The sequence below is a fragment of the Bos indicus x Bos taurus genome, chromosome 10 (assembly GCF_003369695.1).
Source record: "Bos indicus x Bos taurus breed Angus x Brahman F1 hybrid chromosome 10, Bos_hybrid_MaternalHap_v2.0, whole genome shotgun sequence".
Classification (NCBI taxonomy): domain Eukaryota; kingdom Metazoa; phylum Chordata; class Mammalia; order Artiodactyla; family Bovidae; genus Bos; species Bos indicus x Bos taurus.
In genome coordinates this window covers 78,501,441-78,519,184 of record NC_040085.1, presented here as the reverse complement: position 1 = coordinate 78,519,184, position 17,744 = coordinate 78,501,441, and the positions used below count along the sequence as shown (strand labels likewise).

Here is a 17,744-nt window from a genome sequence, read left to right as displayed (position 1 = left end):
GTGGATACATCTCTGGGAATTAAGTCGAGGAAAAATCCTAGAATTAGGAAAAAGCTAGACACTTGAAGAGGTCTATCTCAGCATTACTATTTATAATATTCTGACTGTCAGCTACTCTTTAATTACTATAACTAGATTATTACACCTGTGGACTGTGCTATTAAGAACTGTGATTATGAAGACCAACCAGTAATGCGGGGAGATGTTTATAATAGAATGCAAAGTGATACCATGTAACAATCACAAATACATAAACAGAGAGAGAAAGTAATGTGAAAGGAGCTAGAAAGAAAGGCTAGCAGCAATCCTATGAAAAAGGTGGGTTAATTTTCTTGTTTCAGTTTTTATATTTATCTGTTTGAATATCCAGGAGTGCTAACAGGATTGTAATCACCTCCACCACAAAGAAGGCATCCCTCAGCAACCCTTTTTAAACTTTCCTCTAGTTTTTCTGTAATATTTTGCTGTTGTTCAGTTGCTAAGTTGTGTCCAACTCTGCCATGCCACAGACTGCAACACTCCAGGCTTGTGATGCCATGGACTGCAACACTCCAGGCTTCCCAGTCCTTCACCATCTCCTGGAGTTTGCCCAAACTCATGTCCACTGAGTTGGTGATGCCATCCAACATTTCGTCCTCTGTCGCCCCCTTCTCCTGCCCTCACTCTTTCCCAGCATCAGTTTTTTCCAATGAGTCGGTTCTTAGCAAATTATCTTCAACATACCCTCACCTTAGGATCCAGGAGGAGCAATGAATGCAAACTACCCCACTGGGGCTCCACCTCTAGCCAAGACCCCTCCCCCAGCCCACAGCACACACAAGACATAAAATGTTCACTGATTTGGAATCCAGAGTGCCAGAGTTTCCAGGAGTCATCTACAGTGAGCAGTGAAAACTCATACTGGGAAGGATTAGCCTACAGCATATCTGACTCATCGAAAATGTTTTAATTACACCATGTTAGTGACTTTTGTTTTTTCTTGAACTGTATCACTCTAAAAATGAATGACCTACACCCTCCTCAGTTACCCAGAGCATGGCCTCCAGCCCCAGAGATTCTGAGCAAATGAGCTCTTGCCACACCAAGCCCCCAGGCAGCCCAGCCTGCAGTTTGCCCAAATTTGGGCACAGGTCTCAACCCCACCCCACCCCCACCCCCTCAGCCCACCCGGAGACTCCTGCCAGTGAGGAAGGCTTCAGGGAGCAGGCCAAACAAAAGAAGGCTCAAAACTGCCCAGAACCGGCCAAGGCTTGGCCTGAAACACTGAATACCCAGGGGGAAGGATGGAAAAACCTCAAAATGGTCACCACCGTTGTGCCCTGCTGGGAGTACTGGAGGTTTTTTTTAAATGTATTTGAAAACGCGTCTAGAATATGGTGAGGGCTTCCCAGGTGGCTCGGCAGTAAAGAATCCGCCTGCCATGCAGAAGACGCAAGAGAGATCGTTTGGATCCCTGGGTCGGGAAGATTCCCTGGAATAGGAGGAAATAGCAGCCCACTCCAGTATTCTTGCCTCGAAAAGTTCCATGGGCAGAGCAGTCCATGGGGCCGCAAAGAATGGGACAGGACTGAAAGATTGAGCACCATAATATGGTAGTGAGAATTGCGAAACGCAAAGTCAATGTAGCAAAGAGATTCCCCAAAGAAGGGGCCCAGCGTAGGACAACGCAGGGTGGGGCAGCAGGGGCGCCCGAAGGACGGCGCACTTACCCCCGTAGTAGGGCAGCCACTTGTAGCGCCGCCCCTGGAACTCGTGGCTGTCAAACTCCGCGCACTGCTCCGCCCTGAAGTCGCGGGAGCCATCGGGACAGCTCTGTGGAGAGGAGGGGGCAAGGGAGGGGGCTTGTGGGTCCACCATTGGGGTCCACCGTCCCGCTGGAGCCCGGGGAGGCCGGGCCCTGTTCCCCCAACCCCTGCTGCAGCTTCGGGGAGGCGGGGTCGCCCCCCCACCCGCCCCGCCCAGGGCTCCCGTGTGCCCCCCTCCAGGGGGCTTGGGGTAAGGAGGCGAAGGTATCCTTTCAGGCGGCGGGGTGAGGAAGTGACTGCCATGCACCCACGTGCGGGGGTGGGGGGCTTCCCAAGGCCAGTATGTCAGCTACGGAGGGGGTCCGGGGAGCTGTCCTCCACCCCCAGGGGCTGTACCTTACCTCCGTGCGGCAAGAGCGGTGGCTCCGGGTGGGACCCACGCAGCTGGAGCCCCCATCTCTCCTGCAGGGTGAGAGCACTGTTAAGAGCCAAACCCCCAGGACCCAGCACCTCGCCCCCTCCTGGGTCTCTCCCACAGGGCTCCCCCCCACCCCCCCCCCCGCCGACCCCCAGCTGCGGTGGAGCTACCCGGTGAGCACTGCTGGGCCAGAGGGGTGGCAGGAGAGGAGGGGGCTCCCAAATCCCCTTAGGCAGGTATAGTGAGCCCTGTGTTCAGACCTGGGAGAAGCCCGACCCAGAAGGCTAACTAGCCTAGAGCTTGGCTAACTAGGGGCCACTCTACCTCTTAAAGCATATTCCCAGAGAAGACTCAAATTCTGTCCTTGGAGATGCAATATATACCCACTTGGTAAAGTTATTCTGCCATTTAAGAGGAGTAAATGTGGGTAAGACACTTAGAATAGTATCTTCTCTCTGCCTCTTCAGGCAAAGTTTTCAGGAACCGTTAAACCCCCGATAGGCAGAGCATCACCACCCCTTCTTTTGCGCCCTATGGTACTCGTCAGAGTGCAGGGCACGCAGCAGCAGCTTAATAAGTCACTTAGAGTGAGAAACATCTATACTTGAAGAAGGGGCTGACAGCAGAGAAACCGCACACATTAGGAATTTTTGAGGATTATTCGTTAATTCAACAAGAATTCATTACACCTGCCGGCACTGCTGGAGAAGCTAGGGACTCAGGGGTGGATGAAGCAGGAATGGCACCAGCTCCCTGAAATAAGGCTGTCGTTGCAATCAGAGTGTCAGTATGCAGAAATGACTCAATTTCAAGTTCTCCACTGATGCTGCTCCCAGAACAAATCTGTCGTGTGGTAGGTTTTGCCCTTGTGGCCCTGGCACTGGCCCAGGACACCCAGCCGCTCCCCCGCGCCTGCTCTCTCTTAACAAGCTGGCCCATCCCCGCCTTCCTACCTCTGGGTGTAGCAGGGACGCTCCCGGAAGCTGACGCCCCCTCCACAGGTCCGGCTGCAGGGGCTCCAGTTACCCCAGGAGCCCCAGGTGTCACTCTGCTGCCTCACCTGGGGAGCCTGGAGGAGGACACGCTCAGCAGTGGGAGTCAGCGCTTGGAGCCCCCACAGGAGTGCTCAGGGCTGCCCTGACACCCCCAGCCTTGGAGCATCGCCCTCCCCTGCAAGGAGGCTGAGACGGTGTCTCCTAGAGCTGAGCCTTCAGGACTGCAGCTCCCCCAGGCACCCCAACATCCTCATTTGTGGAATAAGCCAGCTTTCACCATAAGGAGCTGGGAGCCAACCCAGCCTCCCCATCCGTCAATGCCGCCTCCACCAGCAGCCCCTACGTGCCCAGTACAGCGGGCAAGCTGCGGGCAGAGAGCTCTTCCCTGATCGTGTCTGACCATGACATCCCCTGGCTGGGCAGAGTTTGGTCTGAGAACCAGGATGTCTAGAAGCATACTCTTGAATGGAACCCCCGGAGCAGCAAAGCATGCCCTCCCAGGAGGAAGACATAAAAGCGCAGGAGGAAGGGTGTGTCATCAGGTAGGATGGGCTCCACGTGTGCGGGGAATGCCGTCCACCTGAAGCGCCATGTTTTTGTAGCTCTGGCCTAGTCAGAACTTAATCTAATCGTGTGCATGTGTGTGTGTTAGGATGGGGTGGTGATTCCTTCCTGCCAAGCTGTGGCAGGGGCCCCCAGGAGTCCCCCAGTGTCTATCCTCCCCTTCTCCCACTAAGAGAACCCTTGACTCCTAGCTGGATAGCTGGCTGCCCTCCCACCCAAGTTCGTTTCCCAGGTTTCCCGCAGCCAGCCACAGCTATGTCACTAAATTCTTGTCAGTGAGATGTACGTGAAAGGTGCTGGGTGGCAGCCTTCCTTGTGGCTCAGCTAGTAAAGAATCTGCCCGCAATGCGGGAGACCTGGGTTCAATCCCTGGGTTGGGAAGATCCCTTGGAGAAGGGAAAGGCTACTCACTCCAGTATTCTGGCCTGGAGAATTCCATGCATTGCATAAACAGTCCATGGGGTCACAAAGAGTCAGACACGACTGAGCGAGATTTTCTTTCCTAGCAGTCTCCAGTACAGGCATATTTCAGAGATATTGTAGGCTTGGTTCCACCAAAATAGAGCAAATATTGTGATAAAGCAGATCACACAGCTTTGGGGATTTCCCAGTACATGTGAAAGTTCTTTGTACTATACTAGAATCTGTTAAGTGTGCAATAGCATTAAAAATAATGTATGTACCTCAATTAAAAAGTACTTTATTGCTAAACAAATGATAGCCATCACCCAAACTTTCAGCAAGTTGTAATCTTTTCACAGTGGTAACATCAGAGATCATTAATCAAACATCCCCATAACAAACATAATAATGATTTAAAAGTTTAAATATTTTGAGAGTTTCAAAAATGTGACAAAGTGAGCAAATGCTATTGGAAAAATGACATTGATGGACTTTCTCAACACAGCATTACTACAAACCTTCAGTTTGTTAAAAAAAAAAAATGCACTAGCTGCAAAGCACCGTAAAGCCTAATAAAACAGAGTGCCTGTAATCTCCTTAAGGGATAGCTTGCGTGTTCATTTGTCCTTTTTCTTAGTCCTCCTATACGCCTTCCTGCTGGTTGGAAATCAGATGTGATGGCTGGAATTGGAGCAGCCTTTGAAACTCTGTGGTAATTTAGGAACAGAAGTTTTGAACACTGAAGCAAAGGTACAAGAATCCTGGAGCGCTTGGTGAGACAGAACATCCCTAGGTTTCTGACCATGCATGTCTATGAGAGAGAGGAATCAGGTCTTTTTTTGTTGAAGGACTGTCATTTGGGACTCTAACAGGAAAATAATCCTAATGGATACAGGTTCCCACCATAAGGATCTGGTACCCTGCAGCTGACTTCAGAAGTCCACATGCTACCCCCATATTCTCTCATTTACTCCACAGAACAACCTGACCATCCTGGTGCATGGAAAAGAGGTGCAGAAAGAGAGGGAGCCACAGGAACAAGTGGACACAACAGCAGCTTGGCTTCACTCCAGGCCTCTGCTCTTGTACCAGGTTCCCACCAACCTCACCTGGGGAACCAAGGGGGGACACTGGATGAGGCTTGAGGAGATGGACGGGTGTTAGACTTGCTTTCTTGCTGGGAGGCAAAATGTGGATTGGAAGTATGTCCTGTTTGTTTGAAGGGGACTTTATCTTAGGGCGTCACAACATAATAATCTCTAGAGGAAAAAATCCCTGCCATTTTCCCTAGAAGAACTCAAGTTCTCATGCGGAAAAGCAAACTGTTCCTCACGTAGTGAGCCTCCTGCCACCACCCAGGATCTCGGGTGAGGATGGAGGTTTGCGCATGCGCAGATTACGCCCAGCGCTCTTCTAGCGCCCCGGTGGCAAACATCTAGTTATCCTTGGTTTATAACAAAACCATGAACCCTGAATCAGAACAACTCACACAGGTTTGCTGAACCGCATACAAAACCAAGAAGGAAGGGCCAACTAGATCAAAGTCTGAGCTTTCACTCTTCAAATCATTTACCCTTCATTTCTAAGTGGGCCAGATCTCCGAGCTTCTAAAAACCAGGACATACAAGTGTTCCATGAAATTTAAACTGAAATTTACTTGATCAGTTCCTATTTTAAAGGGGAAGGTATTGAGTGTTGGGGGTAGAGGGTGACTTTCCAGGGATGATAAGCACCTCCCCCAGACTCATCACTGTGAAAAGTGAAAGTGTTGGTCGCTCAGTCCTGTCTGACTCAGTGCGATCCCATAGACTGTAGCCCACCAGGCTCCCCTGTCCATGGGATTCTCCAGGCAAGAATACTGGAGTGGGGAGTATTCAGCACGTTCAGCCAGGAGCAGCACAGACGCATCTCGTTTCTCTGTAATTACCCAAACCACAAGCGGCATGATGGTGTGAAGCCAGAATGAGCTGGGCTGGTCCACCCTCACCTGGGCCTGTCCTCACCTGCCTCCTGCCGCCCTCCGCACCCCACCAGCTCCTCCTCCAACCCCTACCTGGGCAACTCAGGAAGCCCCCTTTCCTGTCGCACTGTTCCCCTGGGATCACCTGCCCAACGTGCTGGGGTGGGAGTGGGAACAGAGCAGAAGCAAGGAGACTGGAAGACCCCTTGTGAAACCTCCCCTGACCAACATGGGGCAGGGGGCAGTGAGAGGTGTGATGCGTTATTGCTCCTTAATCGACTATTCATTCTGCTCAAGCTGACCCCTGTCAGCACTGAGAATGATCCTGTGAAAGGTTGGGGATGGTGGGGAGGGGGTCCCGCCACAGCTAGAATCAGCCTGGGTCATGGAGGGGGAATCCTGCCCCCAGTTACAACCAGTCTGGGCTATGGAGTGGGGGTGGGTCTCACCCCCAGCTACAACCAGCCTGGGCTATGGGGGGGGTCCCAGCCCCAGTTACGACCAGGCTGGGCTAGGGGGGAGTAGGTATTGCACCCAGCCAGAACCAGCCTGGGCCATGGGGCAGTCCCACCCCCAGCTATAACCTGCCTGGGCCATGGAGGAGGGTATTGCACTCAGCTAGAACCAGCCTGCCGGAGAAGGCAATGGCACCCCACTCCAGTACTCTTGCCTGGAAAATCCCATGGACGGAGGAGCCTGGTAGGCTGCAGTCCATGGGGTCGCTAAGTCAAAGACTGAGCGACTTCACTTTCACTTTTCACTTTCATACACTGGAGAAGGAAATGGCAACCCACTCCAGTGTTCTTGCCTGGAGAATCCCAGGGAAGGTTGAGCCTGATGGGCTGTCGTCTTTGGGGTCGCACAGAGTCGGACACGACTGAATCGAGTTAGCAGCAGCAGCAGCAGAACCAGCCTGGGCCACACCCTCGTCCAGACAGTGGAGTGGATAAGGGGAGGTCCCAGCCCCACGTACCCAGGTGTTTCTAAGGGAGAAAGCGCCTAACAGGCCCCAGGTTACTTCAGATCCCTCATTTCCCTGCATGGAACCTGTGTGTGGGCGTCATTACTCTCCAATTTAAAGGGATCTAAGATCTGATGATCTGCTTAGCGACACACAGCTGCTAGGTGGTGGCTCTGAGTTTCATCTCAGTGTCCTGACTGTCACCACGCGCCCCCCCCCAACCTGAGCTGCGACCTCAGTGCCGCCTGTGGCGAGGCCCTCAGGGTGTAGCACTGAGGAGGCAAGGGCCATGGGGTAGCAGAGGTGAGCTGGGGACACCGGAAGGTGGTGGAGAGGACGTGAGGAAGGGGGCTCTAGCCCACTCTGTGCTCTGACTGAGGCCCATGCTAAACCCGCTCCCCACTGCTGACTCCCACCCCGGCCTTCCCGCTGGCTGGAGGAGGACTTCTCAGGTTTCACTCACATTTCCACAGAGACAGCATCACCCTGCCCCTCTCCCAAAGCAGTGAACAGTGTGGGTCCGTTCTCAGGGGCCCTCCTGCGGGGCTCAGGAGGCAGGGCTGTGAGCCTCCCCAGTGGAGCCCTCTCCAAGGGTGGATGGAATCTGTGCCCTCCATCCTGCTGGGCAGGAGCAGCTCCAGGAACAAGCCCCGCTCGGCACACAGTCCCCTCCCCCAAGGTGGGGCCTGTGATCTAGAAGATTCCCTGTACCTCCTTGGAACCCAGGTAGGTTCTCCAGGAAGCCTTGTCCCTCAGGCCCCTGGTAATGAAACAGTTACTGTGATCACCAGTTGCCTTCCTGTATCCACTCTCTGAATTTTCACTAATATGGTAGCCACTAACCACATGAGGCTGTTTAAATTCATGTTCATTAAAATCAAATAAGGGCTTCCCTGGTGGTCCAGTGGTTAAGGATCTGCCTGCCCAATGCAGGGGACACCGTCTCAATCCCTGATCTGGGAAGATTCCACATGCCGCAGCTGAGCCCGAGTGCCACGGCTACTGAAGCCTGTGCGCCCTGGAGCCCGTGCTCAGCAATGAAAGACACCGCAATGAGAAGCTCATGCATGGCAAGTAGAGAGTAGCATGCACGTAGCAACAAAGACTCAGCCCAGTTAAAAATAATTTTAAAAATCAAATAAGATTCAGTTCCTCGGAGAAGGCAATGGCACCCCACTCCAGTACTCTTGCCTGGAAAATCCCATGGACGGAGGAGCCTGGTAGGCTGCAGTCCATGGGGTCGCAAAGAGTCAGACACGACTGAGCAACTTCACTTTCACTTTTCACTTTCATGCATTGGAGAAGGAAATGGCAACCCACTCCAGTGTTCTTGCCTGGAGAATCCCAGGGACGGCGGAGCCTGGTGGGCTGCCGTCTATGGGGTCCCACAGAGTTGGACACGACTGAAGCGACTTAGCAGCAGCAGCAGCAACAACAAAGACTCAGCCCAGTTAAAAATAATTTTAAAAATCAAATAAGATTCAGTTCCTCAGTTGTACTGACCACATGTCATGTGCTCAGTAACCACATGAACCCAGTGGCTATCTTACTGGACAGCACAGATGCAGAGCATTTCCATCATCTCAGACGGTTCTATTGGACAGCCCCGCTCTAGATGCTAACCCCAGGGGCAGTGGAGGATGGGCCTGGCAGCCCAAACCTCTAGGTCCGAATAGCCCCCATTGAGAGGCAGCAGAGTTTGGTCAATAGGCAGGTGGCAGACATCTGGTAGGATGGCCATTTGGCCCTGCTCCTTGGCTGGTGCCAGCAGGGACCCCTCTTCCTTCCAGTGATAGACCATCCCTCCCGACCTCCGCAGCATTAGCAGCGCGCCCAGAACCTTCTGAAGGAGGGGTGGGGCTGCTGGGAAATTGCCAATTCTGCGAACTGTGCCCCAAAGCCAGACAGGAAGTTCTGGGCACCAGAGGTTGCAAGGTCCCACCCGTCTTTGAAGGCTGAGAGGGTTCGCCTCTTCCCGCCCCACCATCCAGACAGTGGCTTTCTCTTGGGGATGGCGCCGCAGCCACTGGCTCCAGCCGTCGGGGGCTCCGACCCGCGGCGACCCTGGGCGGGGGTCGGGGGGGAGCGGGAGGAAGGGTCGCACTCACCGAGGACCCAGGCGCGGGGGGCAGCAGCAGGGGCGGCAGCAGCAGCAGCAGCAGCCGCATCTCGGCCTGGCCTGCGGGAGAGGCGGGGATTGGAGCGGGCGGGGCAGGGACGAGGCGCCGCCCCACCCATCTAAGCCCCGCGCTCCCCGCCGGCTCCCGGGCCAGCACGGATGTGGCGGTCCATCCCTCCCCCGCAGGGTGCCCACAGGTGACCCGGACACCCGCAGACGGACTGGAGGGGACGCCGCGGAGCGGAGGCGGCGCAGCGGAGGCTCCTATACAGTGAGGGAGGGCAGGCCCGTCTACAACTGGCTTCTAAAAGTTCAAGAGTAACTTCTTTCAGGGTTTCAGAGGGAAGAAAGGAGAGCAATTAAAAACATTGGTTAAAAGTCGAGAGTTCAGATTCAAAGCCATCAGACTCACTGTTTTCATTCACCAAGAGATCCTTTTTTAAAAGCCATTACATCACTTGTTTTAAAACTCGTAAATAAAGACGTTTTTTAAAAGTCTCTGCAGGTACTTTAAAAACGTAAATACTTTGAAAATGCTGATTGTATCTTACTTTAAACATTTAGAGCATTTCTCTGCTCCGGAGAAGCTCCACAAGCAGCCTCCCTAAGCCGGTGCGTGGGGGTGTGGGTGTGTAAAGTGAGTGCAGTGTGTGCATGTGTGCAGTGTCCTGTTTGTGTGTACAAAATGCCTGTGTGGTGTGGCGTGTGCGAGTGCAGTATGCACTGAGAGTGCAGTGTGGTGCGTGTGCGCAGTATGTGTGCAAGTGTGTACATGCCACCCTGCTGGAGAATGACATACAAAATGTGCCCCTTTCAGGAGAAAAGATTAAGCAAGTACTGACTTGTATGCTTAAGTTTTAAAATCTGTAACTCCACCATGGTTCTCTTTAATTTTTCCTAAGCATAAAATGACTTCAGTTTACAAGAATAAAACAGAGCGTACTAAGCCAAGTTCAGCCAAATATAAACTGGCACATCTATGCTGCGTTAATTTAGTATTAAGAGTGATTCACATAGGCATCATTTTCACTGCAAACCAGGGGTCCCCGGGGCTGGCGGGGTGAGGGGTGGCGGCCCGGCCTGGGCTTGCGACCCCTCGTGGAAAAGCCGCGCGCACGAGGGGAAGCCCGGGTGCCTGGGGAGCCTCGTGCTAGGGCTAACGACGGAGATGCTGCTTCTCTGAAATAGAAGTCCTTCGCGGGGCGGGGACGAACGCAGCTAAAGGAGAGACAGCAGGGAGGACAGGAGAAAAAACAGTCTCAAGGAGAAAAGTTGCTACTGGGAGCGCCGGATGTCTAGGGTCCCCGCGCGCCCTTCCCGGTCCCCACGCGAGGATGTCCCCTGCGCCCGCCCCGCGGGGGAACCGGCCCGCTGCAGCCCCCGAGGCGGAGAGAGGCGGCTTCCGACGTGAGGACCCGGGCCAGCACTCGGCTCGGGCGCTCCAGGGCCACAGCCTAGGCAGCACCAAGGAAGAGGAGCGCGCGGTCTCCGAGACCCTGTGCTCCGGAACGGCTTTCGACGGAGGGAAGGGCAGAGGAGGCGGGAGGGTTGGCGTGGGCCGCCCGGGGTTGCGTCTGTTTCAGCCCGGCCCTCTGCCCTCTGAGGCTCCGAGGTTTCCTTTTCGCTTGCGACCTCCCCCATCCCGGCCCTCGGGCCCTCGGCGCGGAGCGGTGACCCGGCTCCGCTCCAGCGAAGAGCGGGAGGCAGGTCTCCTCCCAGGACCCCCACTTCCTCCGACACTGCTCTCCCAGGGAGCCGGGGCGGGCAAATTCCTGCTGCAGCCCAGAGGTGAGCCGCCCCGGGCCCTCGGGTCCTGTTCCTCCGCCTCCTACCTGTCTCCAGGAGCCTCGGGCGCGAAGGGCCCGCGGGACCGCTCCGTCGGTGCCCGCCCCGCCCAGTTGGGAGGTCGGCCCGGTTGCCTGGAACGCCGGTGGAGGCTGGGCTTCCTCCCCGCCCATCTCCTCCTCATCCAGCTCTGCTGTCGTCCATCCCCGGTGACCTGCGATGCCCAGGGTCTCCGCCCCTTTGGGTCTGTGCCAAGGCTTGGTTTGCCCTTCATATTTGGTGCTGGCACCAGTCCCATTTCCCCTACACCCAAGTCTTCCGGTCTGTGCCATCCTTCCTCTGCACCCACCTTAAACAACACAGCTCTCTGTGCAGCTGCCTGCTTGTCTTCTACCCCTGAATTCTATGCTTCCGCAGGACTCAGTTTCTCCACACACAAGCCGCTGCTTCCTACCTCTCAGCCACCATTTCCCACTGCCCCTGACCTGGCAAACTCCTACTCATCCCTCAAGATCCGCCTAACATCATCCTCTCTAGAAGCTTCCCCACACCACCTCAGGCAGCTGGTGGCCCCCTGCTTCCGCAATCTCCACCTCCGTCTGCTGCAGTTCTCTAACGCCCTGCAGGCTCGGACTCTTCCTAAGTCATCTCTGAGGTCCCTGACGGTAGAGCGTGCATGCATCCCTGTCACCTGTGTTCACAGCACTAGTTGGGATCAAGGTAGGAGCTAATTTTCCTTCCTAGTTGTCTTTCTTAACCAAGGCACTCTGTCTTGTCCGCCATCTCTGTCTCGGAAACTGGAAATCACCTATCCTCAGAAAACTAGCCCTTATCCTGGGACACGCTGGAGGTGAGGCGATCACGAGGTTGGCTCCTTTCCCCTCATCCTCTTCTGCCTGCAGCCCCTTTCCTAGCCCAGCTGTTGGTCATTTCCCCCCCGGCCTCCTGAGGAGCAGGGAAAAATCACCAGTGGGGAGCTTACCCCCTCTTCAGACCTGCAGCTCCGGCAACTCATCTCCCTGGACCATCACGGATGCTCAGACAAAATGCTTAGTAAAACATAAGCATGCTAAATTCGGCCCATTACTTACCTATCACTGAAGAGAGGAGATGCAGCAGCTGTGCAGCTGGGGCCCCCTGGGGACTTGTGTGAATTCTTACACAAAGCTTGGCAGAGAGAAGGAAGTGGGATTACCCCCAAACCTCTCTAGAAAAGGAAAAATCGTTTCTCTTATTCAAAAAGCCCCACTCCCTGCCTGCCTCAGCCAGGAATTTTCTGAGCTTGGTCAAAGGTCCCTGTAAAGTGAGAGGCAGCTGCTTCTCTTCCTGTGGGGGGTGGGCAGTCAAAGCACCTTCCTGATGTGTTTCTGGTTTTCCTCTCTGATCCCTTCTTCTCAGAAGCCCAAGTTTCTTACCCCACACCTCAGCTGCAAAGGAGACCCTTTGCTGGGGAGGTAGGTCCCTGGACCCACCAGCGGGGCTCTGGCTATTACTGGTTAGAGCAAGTACTTGCCTTTAAGCCTCATGTTCTACCACCGCAGAGGGACTTGGTGACCACAGGGCCCAGCACACACAGTCCTCGTTCAATAAAAAGAACTGTGTGCACAAAAACGTGGTGGTTTAGAAAGAAGATTCCAGAAAAAAAGTGTAAGGCCTCTCCCCTAGTAACCACCCCCACCCCCCCCCGATCCTGTGTCATCCCCTGGGTTGCAGCCTGGGGTGGCAGAAGGAGGTCTGCCTCTCACTGTGGGTGAACTCAGGCAAGTCATGTCACCTCCTTAAGTCTCAATTGCTCACTTGAGCCTCACGTGGAGGGTGGCAGAGAAGGGAAGTAACTGGCTTCTATAAAGCTGCTACTAGGTACTCAGTACGGAGAAGGCAATGGCACCCCACTCCAGTACTCTTGCCTGGAAAATCCCATGGATGGAGGAGCCTGGTAGGCTGCAGTCCATGGGGTCGCTAAGAGTCGGACACGACTGAGCGACTTCACTTTCACTTTTCACTTTCATGCATTGGAGAAGGAAATGGCAACCCACTCCAGTGTTCTTGCCTGGAGAATCCCAGGGATGGGGGAGCCTGATGGGCTGCTGTTTATGGGGTCGCACAGAGTTGGACACGACTGAAGTGACTTAGCAGCAGCAGCAGGTGCTCAGTAAGAGGGGGTTCCTTCTGCCCCTGCTCCCTCCACCTCTATCCTGGATTCCCTACATCTTGGTCATCCTTGTAGATTGCAGATCCAGGGACACAACCCAGAAATGAATGGCCAGACCTCTCTGTGAGGCTGGGTTGGGATCGCAAGCAGGAGAGGAGGGAGATGGCAAAACCCCAAGAGCTCCTGGCATGCACCTCCTCCAGGAAGCCTTCCTTCCACCCACCTGCACTCCCATGATGCAGGGTTGGCCTTAGCACTGTGAACAACTGCAGTGACATATCTGTCTCTCCTCATCCCTCTAAGCTGTGAACTTTGCAAGGGCAGGGGTCTGTGTTTTTCATCTTTGGACCCTGCACCAGGGCTCCGTAGTGCTCATTCAGAGAGTGGTGCAGGAACCACGGTTGACTGACCACCTCCTGCTGCCATACCTCAGGTCTACACCACTCTCTGAAGGCTCTCTTTGCCCCGTCCCTTTCTGTTTATCTTTGCTGCATTTCTCCCAGTAGATGTCTTGTGCATCTCACCTGACCTGACACACAGGGCTCTTGATTACAAACCACAGAAAAGGACTTGGCTAACTGAAAAAAGTTCTTCAGAGGAAAGACACTGGGAGCTCATAGACTTGACAAGAAGCTGGAGAATCAGCACAGAAATGGGTTGGAATCACAGAAGTGGTCACAGATCATGGTTAGGACATCCCACTGGACACTTGACTGCTGCCACCGCCACTTTTAGGCAACACAGACCCTCGTTGCCCCCAGAAAGAGCCCCGAATGGTCCTTGCAGACTCTAGCCCCAACAGGAGCATGCCAGCACCCCGACTTCCAGAACCTGGAAAACAAGACTTGGCAGGTCCCCCAGATGGGAGTTCAGGCGCTGGGTTAGCCCAGAGAACAAATGTGGCACCAGCGCTCGGTTAACCTGGACTTAGAACAATGCTTCTCTCCTTTCTGCTCTTTTGGGTGGTGGTTTATTAATTTACTCATTCCTTGAATGCCTGAGTGCCTACTCTGCTGGAAGCTGGGGAGAATGAACATCTAGTGTTGATAAACATTTAACCACCAGCTCCCTGGAGGACAAAAAGCACTGCTTTGTAGCCTTGATCTGTTTCCATGGTGTGAACACCCCATGGCTGTTTTCAAGCTACTGAGGCAGTGTCGCTAAACATAGGGTTGCAGTGTCAACTCTCCCAAGCCACGGGCGCCAACACACAGACTGTCCAGCCCTTGGGGAGTTCACCTTCCAGTGAAAGTGAGCGTGTCCAACTCTTTGGGACCCCATGGACTATAGAGTCCATGGAATTCTCCAGGCCAGAATACTGGAGTGGGTAGCCTTTCCCTTCTCCCAACCCAGGGATCAAACCCAGGTCTCCCGCATTGTGGGAGGATTCTTTACCAGCTGAGCCACAAGGGAAGCCCTACCTTCTAGTAGGGCACTGTCTTCTACCCTTGTGTGTTACCTTACAATAAAACAAATCTTACAACTTGAATATTCAAATATTTCCACTATAAAAGTCACAACCAGACTTCCCTGGTGGTCCAGTGGTTAAAAATCTGACTACCAATGCAAGAAACATGGGTTTGATCCCTGGTCCAGGAAGATCCCAGATGCCACAGGGCGACTAAGCCTGTGCGCCACAACTCCTGAAGCCTGAGCCCTCTAGAGCCCGCAAGCCACAATGAGAAAAGCCACCACAATGAGAAGCCTGTGCGCTGCAACTAGAGTAGCCCTACTCACTACGACTAGAGAAAGCCCACACTCAGCAATGAAGACCCATCACAGCCAAAACGAAACACAGCACAACCTATGCTACAGGCCCACCCGGAATCCAAAAGGAGAAAAGAACACTTCACATTGGAGGATTTTTCTGTCTCGACTTCTCCCCACCCTCCAACACATGTATCCATTTCCCTTGCTCGAGTCATTCAAAGTTGGGGGGTGGGAAGGAGAATGTTCAAACCCTCAAGTGCCAGTCTGCACCCACTCCACCCCCCAAGCCCACCCCACCCTGGTCCGTGGGAGTGAGATGTGAGACGGACAACGCTTACTGTGGCTGACAGGGGCTGTCATACACAGCCTGGCCTTGGAAGGGAGTTGTACCCTCAGAGCAGGGACAGAATTACTGGTTCCCCGACCCTTCCACTAACCCAAGGGCCATCCAGAGACAAAGAGCTGAATTCCTGGGACGTCCTTCCGTGCCCTGGAGCCTGAATCCAGGTCCTGGGACATGGACCCAGGGGGAGGTTGAGGCCTTGTGAAGACTCTGGGGTGTGGGCAGGACACTGCCCGGGGTGGAAGAGCCCCGAGAGCAACAAAAAGGAGGAAGAGAAGTTTTCCAGAAAATTTTTTCTGATTGGCTCCCACACAGCTGCTCTGTTCTCAAGACCTCATCCTCTTCCTTCCACATGGACACACACACACTGCAAGAATCTGGGCTACAGTCACCTCCAGAGAAGCCACTTGCCTGAACTTCTGGAGAAGTGCAGGGAGCTGGTGTGAGGAGACCCCCTCGCCCACCATCTGCTTCCTGAGGGGGAGGGGCTCTGGCCCCGGCCCCTAAAAAGCCAATGTGGGCTTCGGTGTGGGGCCAGGCCCCAGGACACAGGCCTGGAGGGTCCCTCCAGCCTCTTATAGGTGGCCCGGCCTCTGGAGCACAGCTGGTGTCTCGTGGCTGAGCAGGGTGGCCTCGGTGCCTTAGTCGTTGCAGAGAGAGGGCGAGGGGTATCATTCTCTGGGTGTGGTCCCGATGTGGGCTGGGCCTTCCCTGCTCTGTGCCTGCTGTCCCTGTGGGCTGCCAGGGAGGGGTCCTGAATTGGGACCCCCAGAGGCCAGCAGCTAAGACTCCTGAAATCCTCTCCCCTTGGTCACTCTCCACTTCTCTCCCAGGGCACTTCTCACCTCCTCTGCTGCTTCAGCTGCTGTATTTGGATGATTCTCACCCAGAAACTGAGTGATGTCCGTGCCTTGTGCCAAAGTCAGAGAAGCAGCGCCCTGCAATTCAGAAACAGCCTTTCCAACACTCAACTTATCGAAGGGAAAGTAATAACTTTTATCTTCTTGCTGTGCTTCTCTAACCAGTACATTTCAGACCCGTTACCCTGGACTCCTCTTTCAGAGTATAATGCTATTTAAAGATAAGGGGTAGTGTGGTTACTTATGTATTAAAATAGGCACACAGACATACACGTGGATTAAGCTTGAGAATATGATGCTAAGTGAAATAAGCCAGAAACAAAAAGATAAACATCATGTGATTCCACTTCTATGAGTTACCTAGAGAAGGCACAGAGAAGGCAATGGCACCCCACTCCAGCACTCTTGCCTGGAAAATCCCATGGACGGAGGAGCCTGGTGGGCTGCAGTCCATGGGGTCGCTAAGAGTCGGACACGACTGAGCGACTTCACTTTCCCTTTTCACTTTCATGCATTGGAGAAGGAAATGGCAACCCACTCCAGTGTTCTTGCCTGGAGAATCCCAGGGACGGGGGAGCCTGATGGGCTGCAGTCTATGGGGTTGCACAGAGTCTGCACACGACTGAAGCGACTTAGCAGCAGCAGCTGCAGAGAAGGCAACTTCCCAGGTGGCGCTAGTGGCAAAGCAGCAGCCTGCCAAAGCAGGAGACTTAAGACACACGGGTTCCATCCCTGGGTCGGGAAGATTTCCCTGGAGACGGGCATGGCAACCCATTCCAGTATTCTTGCCTGGAGAAGCCAATGGACAGAGGAGCTTGGCGGGCTACAGTCCTTGGGGGTTACAGAGAGTCAGACACAACTGAAGCGACTGAGCACGCACACAGAGAAGGCAACTCATGGAGACAGGAAGTGGAATCGTGGTCACCAGGGGCTGGGGGCAGGAGTGGGGGAGGAATACGGAGTTAGTGCCTAACAGATACAGTTTCAGTTTAGCAAGATGAAGAGTCCTGGAGATGGATGGTGGTGATGGTTGCACAACATTTTGAGTATAAATTTTGAATTTAAATACCACTGAAGGGACTTGCAGGGGGCTTGGGTTCAACTCCTGGGCAGAAAACTAGATCCCACATACTGCAACGAAGAGTTCGACTGCTGCAACTAACCCCCAGCACAGCCAAACAAACAAATATTTTTTAAGAAAAGATGAAAGGAGTTCCCTAGTGGCCTAGTGGTTAGGATTCTGGGCTTTCATTGCTGTGGGCCGGGTTCAATCTCTGGTTAGGGAACTGAGATCCTATAAGCCAAATAGGATTTTTGCAGCTCGGCCAAAAAAAAAAAATTAAGATGGTAAATTTTATGTCATGGGTGTTTTACCAGAATAAAACAACAAAATGCATCGGGAAATAAAACTAAAACTTTGATTTTCTTAAAACTCTGGAGACATTGCTGCCTGTGGCTGCCACTCTGGGCTGTGCCCTAGACCTGCAGGTCCCTCAAGATCCTCTGTTGCTTGAGCAACTTTAGTTAGAAAATTTGAGAAAACTTGCCTGCATTTTACAGGAGAGAAACCAGAGGCGCAGAGCGGTGCTCCAATTTACAGTGCCCTCGTTCTGGAGGTAAGCAGCACAGGCCTTGGCACCAGAACTGCCAGGGCAGGGGCAGCCTCTCCCACTTTCTGGCCGTGTGTGTTTGTGACCGTTATTCATCTTCTCGAAGTTTCCATTCTCTCA

General features: G+C 53.7%; 1 protein-coding gene across 4 annotated transcripts in view; it reads right to left on the bottom strand.

Annotated features, from left to right (window-relative positions):
* Positions 1-12,208, bottom strand: part of PAPLN (papilin, proteoglycan like sulfated glycoprotein) — a 37,755-nt gene extending 25,547 nt beyond the window's left edge. The window contains exons 1-5 of one of the 4 annotated variants that reach the window (XM_027552351.1): positions 12,041-12,208; positions 9,154-9,224; positions 3,117-3,232; positions 2,147-2,207; positions 1,710-1,812 (exon numbers count right to left, since the gene is read on the bottom strand). In XM_027552351.1, the coding sequence (XP_027408152.1) occupies positions 1,710-1,812; positions 2,147-2,207; positions 3,117-3,232; positions 9,154-9,213 (340 nt within the window). In that variant the 5' untranslated portion in view covers positions 9,214-9,224; positions 12,041-12,208. Of the gene's footprint in view, positions 1-1,709; positions 1,813-2,146; positions 2,208-3,116; positions 3,233-9,153; positions 9,225-10,996; positions 11,121-12,040 lie in introns of those variants that run through there. The other 3 variants (XM_027552352.1, XM_027552353.1, XM_027552350.1) reach the window with 3 other exon arrangements.
* Positions 12,209-17,744: the final 5,536 nt, after the last annotated feature.